Genomic DNA, 16,105 nt, shown 5'->3' on the forward strand with positions numbered 1-16,105 from the left:
AGGGTGGAAATTGACATTCCAAACAAATGGTATCCAGAGAACACAGATGTAACTATACTTATATCAGATGATAAAAACTTCAGGACAAAAAAGGTAACAAGAGAGTAAGATGGACATTTCGTAATGTTAAAAGGGACTATACAACAAGAAGATATAACAGTCATCAATATTTATGCCCCCAATCAGGGAGCACCAAAATATACTAAGCTACTACTAACAGAACTAAATGGAGAAATTGACCAAAACACAATTATCGTAGGGGACCTAAATACATCATTGACAGCCATGGATAGATCATCTAAACAGAAAATAAATAAAGAAATATCAGTCCTAAATGACACATTAGATGAAATAGATGTGTATAAATAATTGATATTTATAGAGAACCTCATCCTAGAACATCAGACTATACATTTTATTCCAGTGTACATAGAACATTCTCAAGGATAGAACATATATTGGGACATAAAACTAGCCTCAGAAAATTTAAGAAGATTGAAACCATACCAATCATATTCTCTGATCATAAGGCTTGGAAATAAGATATCAACAGCAAAAAGAAAGCAGGAAAACCCACAAATATGTGAAGATTAAACAACATACTTTTATTATTATTATTATTGGGGAAGGGGAACAGGACTTTATTGGGGAACAGTGTGTACTTCCAGGACTTTTTTCCAAGTCAAGTTGTTGTCCTTTCAATCTTAGTTGTGGAGGGTGCCGTTCAGCTTCAAGTTGTTGTCCTTTCAGTCTTAGCTGTGGAGGGTGCAGCTTAGCTCTAGGTCCAGTTGTCGTTGTTAGTTGCATGGGACACAGCCCACCATCCCTTGTGGGAGTCGAACCAGCAACCTTATGGTTGAGAGGATGCGCTCCAACCAACTGAGCCATCCGGGAGCTCAGCGGCAGCTCAGCTCAAGGTGCCATGTTCAATCTTAGTTGCAGGGGGCGCTGCCCACCATCCTTTGTGGGACTCGAGGAATTGAACTGGCAACCTTGTGGTTAAGAGCCCACTGGCCCATGTGGGAACCGAACCGGCATGGGGCCGGCCCAACAACATACTTTTAAAGAATGACTGGGTCAAAGAAAAAATAAGAAGAGAGATCAAAAGATACATAAAAAAGATACATCTCATTTGTTTCTAACAAATGAGAAAGAAAATAAATCCTACCAAATTTTGGGGGATGGAGCAAAAGCAGTTTTAAGAGGGAAATTCATATCCTCATAGGCCTATCTCAAGAAACAAGAAAAATCTCAGATAAATAACCTCACACCTTAAAGTACTAGAATAAATAACATTAAATAACATTACAAATCTCACATAAATAACATTACACCTTAAAGAACTAGAAAAAGAAGAACAAATGAAACCCAAAGTAAGCAGAAGGAAGGACATAATAAGAATCAGAGCAGAACTAAAGAAATAGAGAACAAAAAAAAAATAGTAAAAAAATAAGACAATAAGAACAAAAGAGCTAATTCTTTGAAAAGATTAATATAAGTGACAAACCCTTGGCTATACTCACTAAGATAAAAGAGGAAAGACACAAATAAACAAAATCAGAAATGAAAGAGGGGAAATCATCACGAATGTCACAGAAATACAAAGGGTCATCCAAGAATACTATGAAGGACTATATGCCGCCAAATTCAACAAACTAGAAGAAATGTACAAGTTCTTAGAAATATATAGCCTTTCTAGACTGAATCATGAAAAATTACAAAATCTAAATAGACTGATCAACAGTAAGGAAATTTATTAGTCATCTGTAACCTTCCCAAAAGCAAAAGTCCAGGACCAGATGACTTCACTAGTGAATTCTACCAAACATTCAAAGAGGATATAATACATGTCCTACTCAAATTCTTCCAAAAAAACTGAAGACACAATACTCCCTAACTCATTTTATGAGGCCAACATTACCCTGATACCAAAACCTGGTAAGGATAACACGAAATAGAAAAAGATTAGACCAATATTTCTGATGATTACAGATGCAAAAATCCTAAACAAAATTCTAGAAAATTGAATGCAACAATGCATTAAAAAGATTATATACATCAAAACCAAGTGGGGTTCATCCCAGAGGCATAAATGTTGCCATACAGCAGCCTACCCGTCTGTCCCCTCGTGCCTACCCCTAAAGAAAGAAGAGTCTGTGAGACTAATCCTTTCAGGGACATTGCTTCACCTATGTGACATCTCCTTGTTTGGCCCCAAAGGATGGCTGGTTAGCCAATGATGGATAAGATTTGCCACGGGTGGGGAGGCAACCCAAGCCAGGCACAGTTACGTGGGGACCACCAGGAGAACTCACGGGGTTGATGGAGGTGGGCATAGACCCGCACCTTCCCCCGGCTAAGGAGAGCTTCTGCCTCTGTGGCTGTATTCCTTCCCACAACCTGCTTAGGAAGTGACGCAAGATGTGATGACATCAGTTCTCCTTCTGTTCTTAACAATGAGTTTCAGTATAAAGGTTTTTGTGCCTGGAGAGGTACATACCACTATTATTAAGACATCTTGGGACTTTCGATTCTGACTGTTTGCAGGCAAGGATGATTGGTTTGAATCAGTTTTCTGGTATGGTATATGAGACTCACAGACCGTGGAGAAAACAATAATCCTACTTCCTTGTGTGAACATCAATAAAAGCCACAAGGTGGCCCGATTCGGGGCTCTCAGTCCTTTGAGGCTGTGAGACCCTTGGCCCCCTGTTTCATAATTTTCTTGATTTCTGATTCTTTCTTAACCCTTCGCTGTCCCTTCTCGTTCTCTCACTGCCTGTGTTGTGCTGGACATGACACAAAAGGATGGTTCAACATATGCAAATTGATCAATGTGATACACCACATAAACAATATAAGGAACAAAATCATATCAATAGATGCAGAAAAAGCATTTCACAATATACAACAAAAATTTATGATTAAAACACTTAATAAAATAGGTACAGAATGAAAATACCTTAACATAATTAAGGCCATATATGACAAATCCTCGGCTAATATCATAATTAATGGTGAAAAACTTTGCTCTACATTCAGGAACACCACAGGGCTGTCCCCTATAACCTCTGCTTTTCAACATAGTGTTGGAAGTCCTTGCCAGAGCAATCAGGCAAGATAAAAAAAATAAAAAGCATCCAAATTGGGAATGAAGAAGTTAAATTGTCACTTTTTGCAGATGACATGATTCTATCTATAGAAAACCCTAAAAAACCCTCCACCAAAAAGCTATTAGAAACAATAAACGAATACAGTAAAGTTGTCGGCTACAAAATCAACGTACAAAAGTCCATTGCATTCCTATATATTAACAATGAAATCTCGGAAAAAGAAATAAAAAGAACAATTCCTTTTGCAATTGCAACAAAAAGAATAAAGTACCTGGGAATAAACTTAATCAAGAATGTGAAAGACCTATATACTGAAAACTATAAGACGTATTTAAAAGAAATTGAAGAAGACATAAAGAAATGGAAAGACATTCCTTGTTCATGGATTGAAAGAATCAACATAGTTAAAATGGCCATATTACCCAAAGCAATATACTGATTTAATGCAATCCCCATCAAAATCCCAATGGCATGTTTTAAAGAAATAGAACAAAAAATCATCAGAGTTGTACAAAACCACAAAAGACCCCGAATAGCCAAAGCAATCCTAAGAAAAAAGAACAATGAGGGAGGTATCATACTCCCTGACTTCAGTTTCTACTACACGGCAACAATAATCAAAACAGTATGATATTGGCAGAAAAACAGACACACAGACCAATGGAATAGAATTGAGAACCCAGAAATAAACCCACATAAATATAGACAGATAATTTTTGACAAAGAAATAAAAAATATACAATGGAGAAAATACGGCCTCTTCAATAAATGGTGGTGGGAGAATTAGAAGGCCACATGCAAAAGAATGAAACTAGACTTATATCTGTCACCATGTACCAAAATTAACTCAAAATGAATCAAAGACCTAAACATAAGACCTGAAACAATAAACTGCATAGAAGAAAACATAGGTACTAAACTTATGGACCTTGGGTTCAAATAGCACTTTATGAATTTGACTTCAAAGGAAGGGAAGTAAAAGCTAAAGTAAATGAATAGGACTATATCAAACTCAAAAGCTTCTGCACAGCAAAGAAACCATCGACAAAACACAGAGGCAACCAACAGAGTGGGAGAAGATTTTGCAAACAACATTTCTGATAAAGGGCTAATATCCAAAATATATAAGGAACTCATACAACTCAACAACTACAACAACAACAACAAACCAAGCAATCCAAATAAAAAATGGGCAGAGGACCTGAATAGACATTTCTCCAAAGAGGACGTACAAATTGCCAATAGACATATGAAAAAATGAAAAATGCTCAACATCACTAATCATCAGAGAAATGAAGTAAAAACCACAATGAGATATCACCTCATACCATTTAGAAAGGCTATCATCAACAAGGCAAATAATAACAAATGCTGGAGAGGCTATGGAGAAAAAGGAACCCTCATACACTTTTGGTGGGAATGCAGATTGCTGCCATATTCTTATTACAAGGAACAATTCAATTTTTGCTAAGTATGTCATGTGCCATATAAAATTAGTAGTGGCATTTTGAAATTGTTCAACTTTTATTTTGAAAATTTTCAAATATAGCAAATTTAATGAGCCCACATACACCCTTCACCTAGCTTTGTCTATTTAATTTTCAAATATTTTATCTTTGAAAAGTTCTAAACGACTTATTAGTTTAATATTTGCACATATTTAATAAAACAATAGCTTAAAATTTATTTGAATCCTAGGGATCATCATTTTACTAAATTTAAAAATGAATTTGTTCATCACTCAAAAATTTTTAAAATAAATAAAACATTGTTATAGAAAATAAATTATTTAATTGTTAACCTTTATTCGCTGCAAGGTTATGTCTTGTGGCATGTTAAATAGAAAAAATATTTAACAAATATTGGTGTAACTTTCTTCTGGAAGTTTTCTTCATAGAGAACACTCAGGGAATGGCTTTTGTGTCTTTGAATCTTTTATGTTTTATAAACATTAAGCTTTTTATACATTCTTCTGCATACAAATGAACGTGTTTTGATTTGAACAGTTTTCTGTGTAACCTTTAAAACTTGAGCCATAAAGCGCACAGTTTCCAGGTCCCATGTTAATCATTGTTAGTCTAGAGAGAGAAAACAAATTACATTTATTAATGTAAGAATATAAAAATGAAATAGTATTTATTTAAATATAGGTACTGAAATAATATCATTTCAGGAGTATTTAGGACCATACCTGGCCTTTCCTAATTCACAGATACGCAATATATACCCAACTCAGAAAATAAAAGTAAAAATAGCATTCTATTGTAAATTATGTACTACTATTTTTATACATTGGAAATCAGCCAATTTAGAAAGTCATGAAATTCTCTTCACATATGTACCTGAGTGAAAAGGAAAATTTTAAATGTTTTTTAAAAAATATTTGGATTAGAAATCAATTAGAATTCATGTTCAGTGTCATGTTTTGTGAAAAGTATACAATCTTCAATTAGATGCAATTTTACTTGGTAAGAAAATTTTCAAAAGTTGTAAAATCCTCTAATACCTACAGAGGGTGCCAAAAACATGTATATACATTTTAAGGAAGGAAAAAACTGTATTAAAATTGTAATAATATATACTGATAACAAAAGGGGAATACAAGTCACATTTGACTTCTGCAATCACAAGAGGTGCTCAAAGTGGTACCTTCAGCGTAATTTTAATACAATTTTTTTCTTATCTTAAAATGTTTATACAATTTTTTGGCACCCTCTGTATATAATTAGATAAGAAGGTAGATAGTCCCGGGTACATGAATACAAGGCGAAACTTGAAAGGAACTTATGACAGTAAGGAGTTGTCCATTGATCATTGCCAATTAACCATTAATGTAGCAACATAAATTTAAGAGTCAGCAAAAACAGCTTTTGTGTCACTTAATGGTAATTCTGGCTATAGAGTCAGAAAGACATATATCTGAATCCTTGTTGTAATTATTGCTAATGTTATAACTAGATGAGTTATTATACACTCTGAGACTCTGTTCCTTACAAGCAAAATTTGGTTAAAATTATACATGTTATATAAAACTTTTAAGAGTATTTCATGAGAAGATATATATATATATAGATAAATAGATAGATACACATACATATATACATGTATGTATATATACACATACATATATACATACATGTATATATATGCACATATATACACACATATATACATATGTATATACATGTATATATATGTGTATATATCTATATCTATATATATATGGCTTAAAACTGTCACAGAGAGGAAAAGCACCAAATTAAGTGAACATTAACATTAATGTTGTGATTGTCTTTATTACTTATTAAATCATTAAAGATTGAAATAAATAAAATATACTTCAAATAAATAATTTAAAACACATTCTAGAGAACTTCTGTTTTATCTGTGATATTATAAGACTGAAGGAAAGCAGAAGTCGTAAACCATTTAGGTTTTGTTTCTGATCTTTGTGCCAGAATGGAGACATTACTAACCAGTGTAGTGATAGGCCAGATCTTCCAAAGGGAGCTCTGTGAATACTAGGCTATTGTCACTTGGCTGGTGTACAGACTTGAGCTGTATAATCAATGGCTAAAAGAGGAACATATAGATACCTAATACACATGATACCTGAGTCTAGAAAGATATAGAAAGCTGCAGTTCATAGGACACTGTAATTGAGATGACAGAGTTGAAGGAAAAAAGAAATCTGAAGATATGCAAAAGGTCCCAGTTGAGTACTCAGCAGAATATTGATCAATATATATCTACTCAATAACTACTCAAAGACAAAGAAAGGACTATCTAAAATGATTTAGAGGGAACAGTTCTTAGTGCTTACACTAAGTTCCAGTGCTTACATTGGAATCAACCACATTTGTCCCAGTCATATTGTAAAACCTCATATTTCTCAAGGCTTTGAGATTACATAGAAGGGGCTTGGCTCAGTTGTGGGGGATAATTAGCTCTAGAATGAAAATACTGACTAACAATAAATAAAGCAAGACCAAAACAGATCAAGCTGTTCCCAAGTAACTTATCTGAGTTCCACAAAAAATGTTCATGAGTATTTATAGCAATAAAAAAAAAATGTAGCATCAAAGAAGATGCTCAATATCATTAGTCATTAAGGAAATGCACATTGAAACTATGAGACACCACTACACACAGTAGAATGGCTAAAATTTAAGAGACTGACCATACGTGTTGACCAGGCTGTTGAGCAACTAGAAGTCTCACGCACTGCTGGCTGGGAATGTAAATGCAAAGCCCCTTTGGATAATAGTTAGACTTAAAAAGTTAAACATATGCTTATTATATGATCCATCCATTCCACTCCTAGGTATTTATGTAAGAAAAAGGGAAGGCTATGTTTATACAAAGACTTGCACACAAATGTTCATAGCAAGTAGCTTTATTTTTAATATTCAAAAACTGGGAACTTCCCAAACATCCATCAACAGGTGAAAGGATAAACAAATTGAGCAACACTCAGAAATGGAATGCCTCTCAGCAATAAAAACAAATTAACTCTTTATACATGCTATGAGGTGGATAATCTCAAAATATTTATACTGAATAAAAAAATCAGACATAAAAATAGAACATACTGTAGGACTCCATTTATATTAAATTCTATAAATTACAAACTAATCTGCAGTGACAGGAAGCAGATTGGTTGCCTGGAGTTAGAAGCAGGTAGGTCGGAGGGGCATGAAGGAGGCATAAAAAAAGTGCAAAGGGAAAGTTTTGCAGGTGATAAATATGTTAATTATCCTGATGTTATTAATGGTTTCGTGGATGTATACATTTGTCAAAATTAGACTTTAAATATGTGCACTTTGTTGAATGTCAATTATGTCTCAACAAATTGAGTAATAACTTCAAAAAAGAATGTATATGACACTTAGCCTCTCTGCTTTGGATTCCTCATTTGTAAAATGAGCATTGTATTAGACCTATCTTGCACAGTATTTAGCACATAGCAAATAATCAATGTTACTCATTATCACTAGGATTGGCTGCTCTGCTCCACAATGTACTAAATTTAGTCCCTAAGAGGTTTTGTTTTGTTTTGTTTTGTTTTTTGTATATGGGGATGTCCTGCCATTATGTAAAGAAAAATGTGATCATTAACTGATCATAGGAATAGCTTAGGGACAAATTCAAAAATAGAGACCTATTGGCACAGACTTACTGGTTGGGCGAAAGAATGGAGCCATCTTCCCACTGCCAGGATCCACTTTTTAGATTTTGTACTAGACCCATCCAATGAAAGGATTTCACCAATTTGAAGAAATCCTGTTTGAAATAACAAGTAAAGTCAGTGCTCAGAATTTTAGTATATACAAGGCCATAATCATTTAATCATTTTTTCCACACTTGGGAAAAATGCAGCCTGCCTTTTGGCATAATTCCAACTTAAGAAACACATACACAATACCTGCAATTTTTGTGCTTTATTTTTAATACAGAATGATTTGGGGTTGATATCTGAGCCTTAGTGCCTTTATTATTATGTTTTGGGTTCCTATTCCAGAGAGTTGCTTTATATGGCAGGACCAAATATAGGAAAAGGAATTAAAACAATACTTAACCTGGTCCTCTTTGCTATATATCTTCAGGAGACTGGAATTGTGAGACATACAAGAAGCTTGACTCTGGGACCAGCTTTTGCTCTCTTCAAAAAATTGATAGCAGTTATTTCTGTAGCACAACCAGTTTTTAGGACATGGGCCACAGTAACTTTCTAGAAAGGGAGAATATATTATTAATTCTGCACATGTCTGACCATTGTAACAGATTTTGTCTAGACAAGTTCAATACCTTTTATATTCTAGTTCTAAAATTCTAGATAATTAAACCAGTGTGGTCATACCCAATGACATCTCTACACATAGATAGATAGATGATAGATAGAATGATAGATAAACCAAAAGAGTTCTCTACTTTTCACAAGTACTCCATCATTGTAAAAAATAAAATAAAATTTAAAAAGCTACAGTGAATTGTGGACAAGAACTTATTTTCTTACACAGATTTTGTTAACACAATTAGATACTTGCCTAAACCCAAGTATACATAGATGCATGCAATTTGTGCTTCAAAATATTACAAAACTTCCACTCACCATTCAAAGAAATTGGAGCCACTTGGTTGAATAATGCTATTAAAATAATCATAATTATTAGAATGGTTTTTGTTGTTAGTAACATAGTCCAAGCAAAAATAAAAAATAATTGACAACTTTCTAGACTAAAAGCTAAAATATAAAATATATTCAATATTTCTAATTTATGTTTCAGTCCTTCTGAATATTAATCAAAGTAATTCATTACAATCATTAGATCAACAATGCTGCATTCTACTTCTCTGTTATCACTTACAATTTATGACTATGGCACTGCATATCATTACCATTACAATGAAACGGACTCCCATAGCTACAGCAATGGACCGGGCAAGAAAAAATGGAGATGCTGTGAAAGGAAAAAAGAGTGAGAAAGATGAAAAAAGGATAAAGTGTTCTGCTATCTTTATGTTTAATATAAACATTAAAGTTTTTTTTTTTTTATGTGGGAGTGATATCAGTGCTTTTTCCTTATTTATTTTTCTCAGAACAGGTAACATAAGTACTTTGTAAATGACTAAAAAATAAGACTATAAAAATGTAATATTTATTCCCTCCTTTTCCTGTCTAGTACCCCAGTCCACCCCATAGAATAAATCATAGTTACCATTTTTAAAATTTTCTATGGAGATACAATAATAAATATGGACACTTCCCCCTTTTAATAACACATATTTAAGAAACCATACAAAATATTCTATGATTTTTTTCACTTAAGAAACTATCCTAATGATTATTCTATATCATGTCTTATAAAGCTGTCAATTTTTAATAAATAGCTTCTTGTATTGTGTTTCATTGGTACACAGACAAAATCTAATTACCGACAGACTTTTAATTTTTTCCCAATGCATAGTTAAATTGTTCCTTAATTTTCACTATTAGATATAAATAACATTTCTTACACACCTGTGCATATTTTTTGATACCTCTCTAGGAGAAATTCCCAAAAGGGTAATTACTGAGTCAAAGGGCATTTGCTTTTTAAATTTTTGTAATGATTGAAAATTTCAGTCCAAAGAGGTTTTACCAATTACATAGTACCAAATACAAATTTAAAGGCCTGTTTTCTCACATCTTCCTCTGCATTAAATATTATTCACACTTTTTAAATGTGTAAATCTGATAAGCAATACTATTTTTTTTAATTTTAACTTTATTTTTCTTGTTATGAATAAGATAACAAAAGATTGAACATCTCTTACTATGAGTAAATTATGATTTTATTTCATTTCTCTGATACTTCTTGTATGTGTATTAACTGTTTTTTTCCGTCACTTTTTAGGTTGAGAATATTAGTTTCATTTCTTGCCATATGTTTTGCAAATATGATACTTTTGGGGTGTTGAAATGGATAATGGTTGACTTGCTCAAACCATTGTGTTTTTTTTGGTATGAATAAAAATACTTTTATTATTCTGAGCTTACAAAATAAATTACGACCATAACTTTCAATATAAGTTATATGGTTTCCCTTTTTTTATTGATTTGGTGTGTGTGTGTGTATGTTTAATAATAAATGAGGTAGAAACTCACATTTACAAAAAATTTTCTTTTTCAATTGGGCACTGAATTTTTCTATGTTTTACTGAATAAATCGATGTGTTCTCATTGATATGAAATACCACCTTTAGCATATAATACATTCCTATATGTCTTTGCATTTATTCCTATATTTTTAATTTGTCTGTCCAGTCAAATTATTATTAAAACATCCTTACTTCTATAATATGCTTGAGTACTTATAGCTTATAATGCCCATAATATTACATCACATTTCTTTTCCAGAATGTTTTTGCTATCATTACACTTCATATATTCCTTCAGAACTTTAAAATGAGCTTTTCAAGAACCTGCCACTTTTAAAATATAGTACACTGGTCTTTCAACAGAATCACTTTAAATGTATAAACATATAGAAAATATTTACATGTGCATAATATCTTTTATCCTTGAATAGTTGCTGTTTCCATTATATATGTCTTACTTTGTGTTCATTAATACAACTTTAAAGTAATAAATTTATTTCTAGTATTTTTAATTAAAAAGTTTACCTCTGATTTTGATTTTATAAATATGGTATTTTTCTTTCATCACATGTTCCTTGTTTTGGATCATCAAGACGGTTGATTTTTACATCTTATTTTCAGTCAAACCCACAAATCAGATTTCCTTATTGTTTATAATATTTTGGGGTGAAGCTTTTGAGGATTTTAAAAATATTTTAAATCATGTGTTCTTGCTAATATTAGTTTTGCCTTTTCATTCTAATTTCAGATCATTTGCTTTTTTTTCTTTTGTTGATTCTTAACATTGACTAGTACCACCAAACAATCAATACTAATCAGCAATAATGATAATAAAAATTCTTGCCTTTTTCTAACTAAAATAAAAATGCTGTTAACATTTATCAATAAGCACAATGAGAGCATTTGAACATATATCTTAAAGGCAGTATTTATATTTTAGAGGTTTTAAAGTTAAGGTCTTATAAATTAAGAATTTATAAGATTTTGATTTTATCCAAAGCCTTTTTAACATTATGCTTAAGATTTACAATATTCGATTATTACATATGACACATTTTCATTCCTATAACACTTGAAAGTGATGCTATTTGATAGTCACTTATTTTTTAACACTTAATCAAAATTTATAAGTGAGAGTAGTGTGTTGTTTTCCTTTGTGTGTAAATAAGCTATTCAGGCTCCATTTTCAGTCAAATTTATTCTGCCTTGATAAAGGACAGCGAACATATCGCCTTCACTACACAGAAACATTTCTGTGAATAGCAATCCACTTATTGTTTCCATACTATTTAAAAACATAACTCTGAAGGATATTTTATGTTACTTTTCTCTCGTTTTCCATTTCTATTTACTCCTACTTAAAGCTAGTTGTTCAGTGATCCCTTAGAAATTGCTGTCTCAATTGTCATTATTATGATAATGTCATTATTTTTAGAGCATGAAAGATCCTAACAATTTCTACTAATTTTATTATATATTGCAATATTATATTAGAGTTAATCTCATTCCTCCTTCTCTAATGAAGGTAAAATAAACCGAATACTTATCACTGATAATTACATAGTTTCCAATTATCACCTCAAGACGACACATGGAGTATAGTACTTACGGTTTTCTCCACATGTGTTTGTGGCTAATGTAGGTCTTTTCTTTTGTGATGGTATAGAAGTATCACTATTTGCGAATTCAGATTTATAATTATGAGAGTCACTCATCACTGGAGAAAAAGAATTCACGCCAACATGAGTCAAGGTCTTTCTGTCACTTGAATCATAACTTTTTAAAATTTAACTTGCCATTTCTATCCTTTTCATTTTTTTTTTTTTTTGGTATAGGAGATATAGTCAACAATATTGTAATAACTATGTATAGTGCCAGGTGGGTACTGGATTTATCCTTTTCCTTTTAAAGTATAACATCAAGTTACTTTTGCTTTATATTACTTCATTTTTATGATTTTTATAGTTTGTAATGTAAATAAAATTATATTTATTCTATAGCAAAATATTTTTAGCAAGATCCTATGTACTATTAAAATAAGTTAATTCTTAACATGTAATAAAATCTAACATAAGTGAAGACACTATATAGTGAAAAGGACAGGGACCTATGGAGTTAGACATGTGTTTAATTTACAGAGCCACATTTACTAAATTAATAACTTCAAAAATTAAAAATAATGAAAAAGGAAAGAAAGAAGGAAAAGGAGGGAAGGAAGAAAGGAAGGAAGGAAGGAAGGAAGGAAGGGGGAAAGAAGGAAGGAAAAAAAGAAGGAAGAAAGAAAGGAAAGAAGTAGAAAGAATAAAGGACATCAATACAACCTGGTATTTTAAAAAGTGAAATAAAATAATATGCATTTAGTATCAATGATGCAGTCACATAGTAAACACTTAGTAAAGGGCAGCGTGTCTATAGTGAAGGACATACAGAGAATAAAAGAGTACAGTATAAAACTTTAGGATAAAAACAAAGAATCTTGCTTCCAAAAAAAACAAATAGAAAATCATTCTACTCTCTTCTTGAAATAGTAAAAATTACTAAATATGTAAAAGCCTCCTATAAATGAAATGCTAATGTTAATTACATTTTATACATAAAATTTAACTCAAAATTGTACATACAATATGTGATTTAATTATTAAACATGTGAAAAGAGTAGGTATTATTTTATGGATGAAGAAATTGAATCTTAGAAGTCGCCGATATTATATTGCTTATTTAATACAGTGTTATCAACTATGAGTAATTTATAATACTTTTAGTTTAAAAAACACTTTCAAATACATGTCATTTTATTTGACTATTATAGAAATCCACTAAAATAGCTGTCACATGTTTAGTATCTCTACTTCATAGAAAAGAAAACTGAAGTGCATAGAGGCTGTGGGTTGCCAAGATTTCAAAGCTAGAGACCGGTAAAAGTTTGATTGAAATTCAATTCTTTTGACTCCAATTCTGATGCTGTGGCTATTCCAGGCTGCCTCAAATTGTCAGAGACTTTCCGTAGTTAATAAAGGAAAGGAGAGAAATAGCTTCCAAGTTTTTGAAAACTTGATTTAAAATATAACATAAACATAACATGAAATGGATATAAAATGAACATAAGTGAATCAGAGTAAATTGCTTTCCTATGCCTTACATGCTTGTATCAAATTCTGGCTATATTAAAATTACACACAGTCTAAACTACACATTTATGTGAAAGAACATACCCATACTCTGATGAGCCCACCGATCTCGGACCGACTCCATCATATAATTGTAACTGCTCATCTACCTCAGAGATGAATCCAAAGTTTTCACTGCAAAAGTTCCTGAATAAAATAAAATGATGCATTTATTTCATTCTGTCTCTTTCCTTGTGGTGAGATGATATAGCTTGATTGGAAAAGTGAGAATACAGAAAAATTCCCCCCATGCATATATAAATAAGGAAAGAATGAAAAATGAGAATTTATATAAAAACAGGTAAACTTCATTGTTAAAATTTATCTTGGTTATAAAATAAACAATTATTTCAAAAATGTAAAAAATCTAATGGTTTTTTAAAAATCCCCTACAATAAGATACTTAATCAAAAATTTTTTTCCATCACTCATATTGAATGACTGCACATATATTTTTCTATTCATAGTTGTTTTACTTTATTTGGTAATAATTGCTTTCTTGGCAAGGTAAATTTGGGTAAGATAGATGAATTTTTGTTGAATGTTTCCTCTTAGTACATTTTAATTCAAGTTCCGTTCATATGGTCATCATCATCACTTATAAGTTATTATCAGCATCATTGTTAACAAAAATGATTTCACATTTGTTTATATAGCAACTGGTTATAGTGTGTAGCTGAGCTCTCAGAAGAAAATAACTATGTAATAAATATGCATAGTGCTTAGATTTTAAAAATAAAATCTGTTTCATACATATACATAATAGTTGGAAGGAACTATTATGCAAGTAAAGTTGTGTATCACATAAGGTAAGTGCTTTGCATAAGAGCACAAAACTCATAAGGGTGAGAATTCAAATTGAAATTCAATTCTTTAATTTCAAATGTAAAGATTCTTTCTCCAAGTTTTGTTTAGAGATAGGGCTCCATCTTATAGCAACATCATAACTTCTAATTCTTCAATAAATTTATCCTAATTAGCTATAATTGAATAAAAAGAGTACACCTCAGACATTGGTTGCCTTCAGTAATTCTAATCAAATACTTAAGAAACAATTAGAATTACCTCAAAATGTAAATATTTTTAGAAAACTTTCTTGAGGTTGAAACCTCAAGAATTTCTCATTTCTTGAATAATGGTTGTTAGAAACACATACACACACAGACACACACCTGATCAGAGAAGTAAGGTCCTGCTTCTTGCGAAAATTTTAGACATGTCCTGAGTTCCCAACTTAGAACTGAAACAAGAGATGTTTAAACAATTTTGATCCCTGAGAAAATTATGACAAGTATTATTCTAATCTCATCTTCCTGTTGAAAAAAACAGCGCAAACCACAGTACTTCAGCTTCATCACTACAGAGAAAATTTCGCTAACTTGTGAAAGAACTGTTAGGTCCTAACATTTTATGACTTAAAATGAATGAATTCAGTGTTAAAAAGTTTCCCAGAGTTTTGAGAAACAAATAGCAGGATTATATGATCTCTTTCTGAATCAAAAGTGAACAATTATTATAAAATGTGGTTGTAAATACTAGGTGAAAAAAGAAAAGAAAATTAAATAAACTTTTTAATTGTCCTGTGCATGTGCTATTATAAATTTGAGTGGAATTAAGAATGCTGTATCATATAAGTTAAAACTATAGAAAGACCTTTTCATAAATATACATACATATATATATATATATATATAAATACACACATATATATGTACATACATGACCTTTTAATTATGAAAATATAAAGTGTATACAATATTAAAATTCCATGATAAACCATCATATGCTTAGTTTAAATATTTACCAATTTATAGCCAATATTATTTCATTTATGATATGTGTGGATGTCTCAGATCAACCTCTTTTCCTAAGTAAGGTCCTTTTCTCTTTTTTCATTGTAAACATTACTAATTATATGACTCCCTTTTTATTACTCAGGACAATAGCACCAAATCTTATGTTAGAATAGTAACATAATCATTAATGTCTCAATGTGCTGATTTTCAGCTGCTCTTAATTTCTGTTACGTTAAAAAATGATAAGGAAACTGTCACAGCCAAAATGAGCCTAAGGAGATATGATGATTAAATGGAATGTGGTATCCTAGATGGGATAATGGATAGAAAAAGAACATCAGGTAAAATTCAAGAAGATCTGAATAAAGTGTGTCTTTATTTAATAGCA

General features: G+C 31.5%; 1 protein-coding gene across 2 annotated transcripts; it reads right to left on the reverse strand.

Annotated features, from left to right (window-relative positions):
* Positions 1-4,946: 4,946 nt before the first annotated feature.
* KLRK1 (killer cell lectin like receptor K1) lies at positions 4,947-15,227 on the reverse strand. Of its 2 annotated transcripts, XM_033118037.1 has the most exons (8): positions 15,094-15,227; positions 13,967-14,068; positions 12,364-12,471; positions 9,482-9,574; positions 9,226-9,261; positions 8,693-8,844; positions 8,293-8,396; positions 4,947-5,191 (listed from the first exon to the last, which is right to left on the reverse strand). In XM_033118037.1, the coding sequence occupies exons 2-8, from the start codon at positions 14,025-14,027 to the stop codon at positions 5,074-5,076; spliced, it is 672 nt and encodes a 223-aa protein (XP_032973928.1). In that variant the 5' UTR covers positions 14,028-14,068; positions 15,094-15,227; the 3' UTR covers positions 4,947-5,073. The 2 variants fall into 2 exon arrangements, with proteins under 2 accessions (XP_032973928.1, XP_032973929.1); XM_033118038.1 differs by lacking the exon at positions 9,482-9,574.
* Positions 15,228-16,105: the final 878 nt, after the last annotated feature.

Source organism: Rhinolophus ferrumequinum, chromosome 10, assembly GCF_004115265.2.
Source record: "Rhinolophus ferrumequinum isolate MPI-CBG mRhiFer1 chromosome 10, mRhiFer1_v1.p, whole genome shotgun sequence".
Lineage (NCBI taxonomy): Eukaryota > Metazoa > Chordata > Mammalia > Chiroptera > Rhinolophidae > Rhinolophus > Rhinolophus ferrumequinum.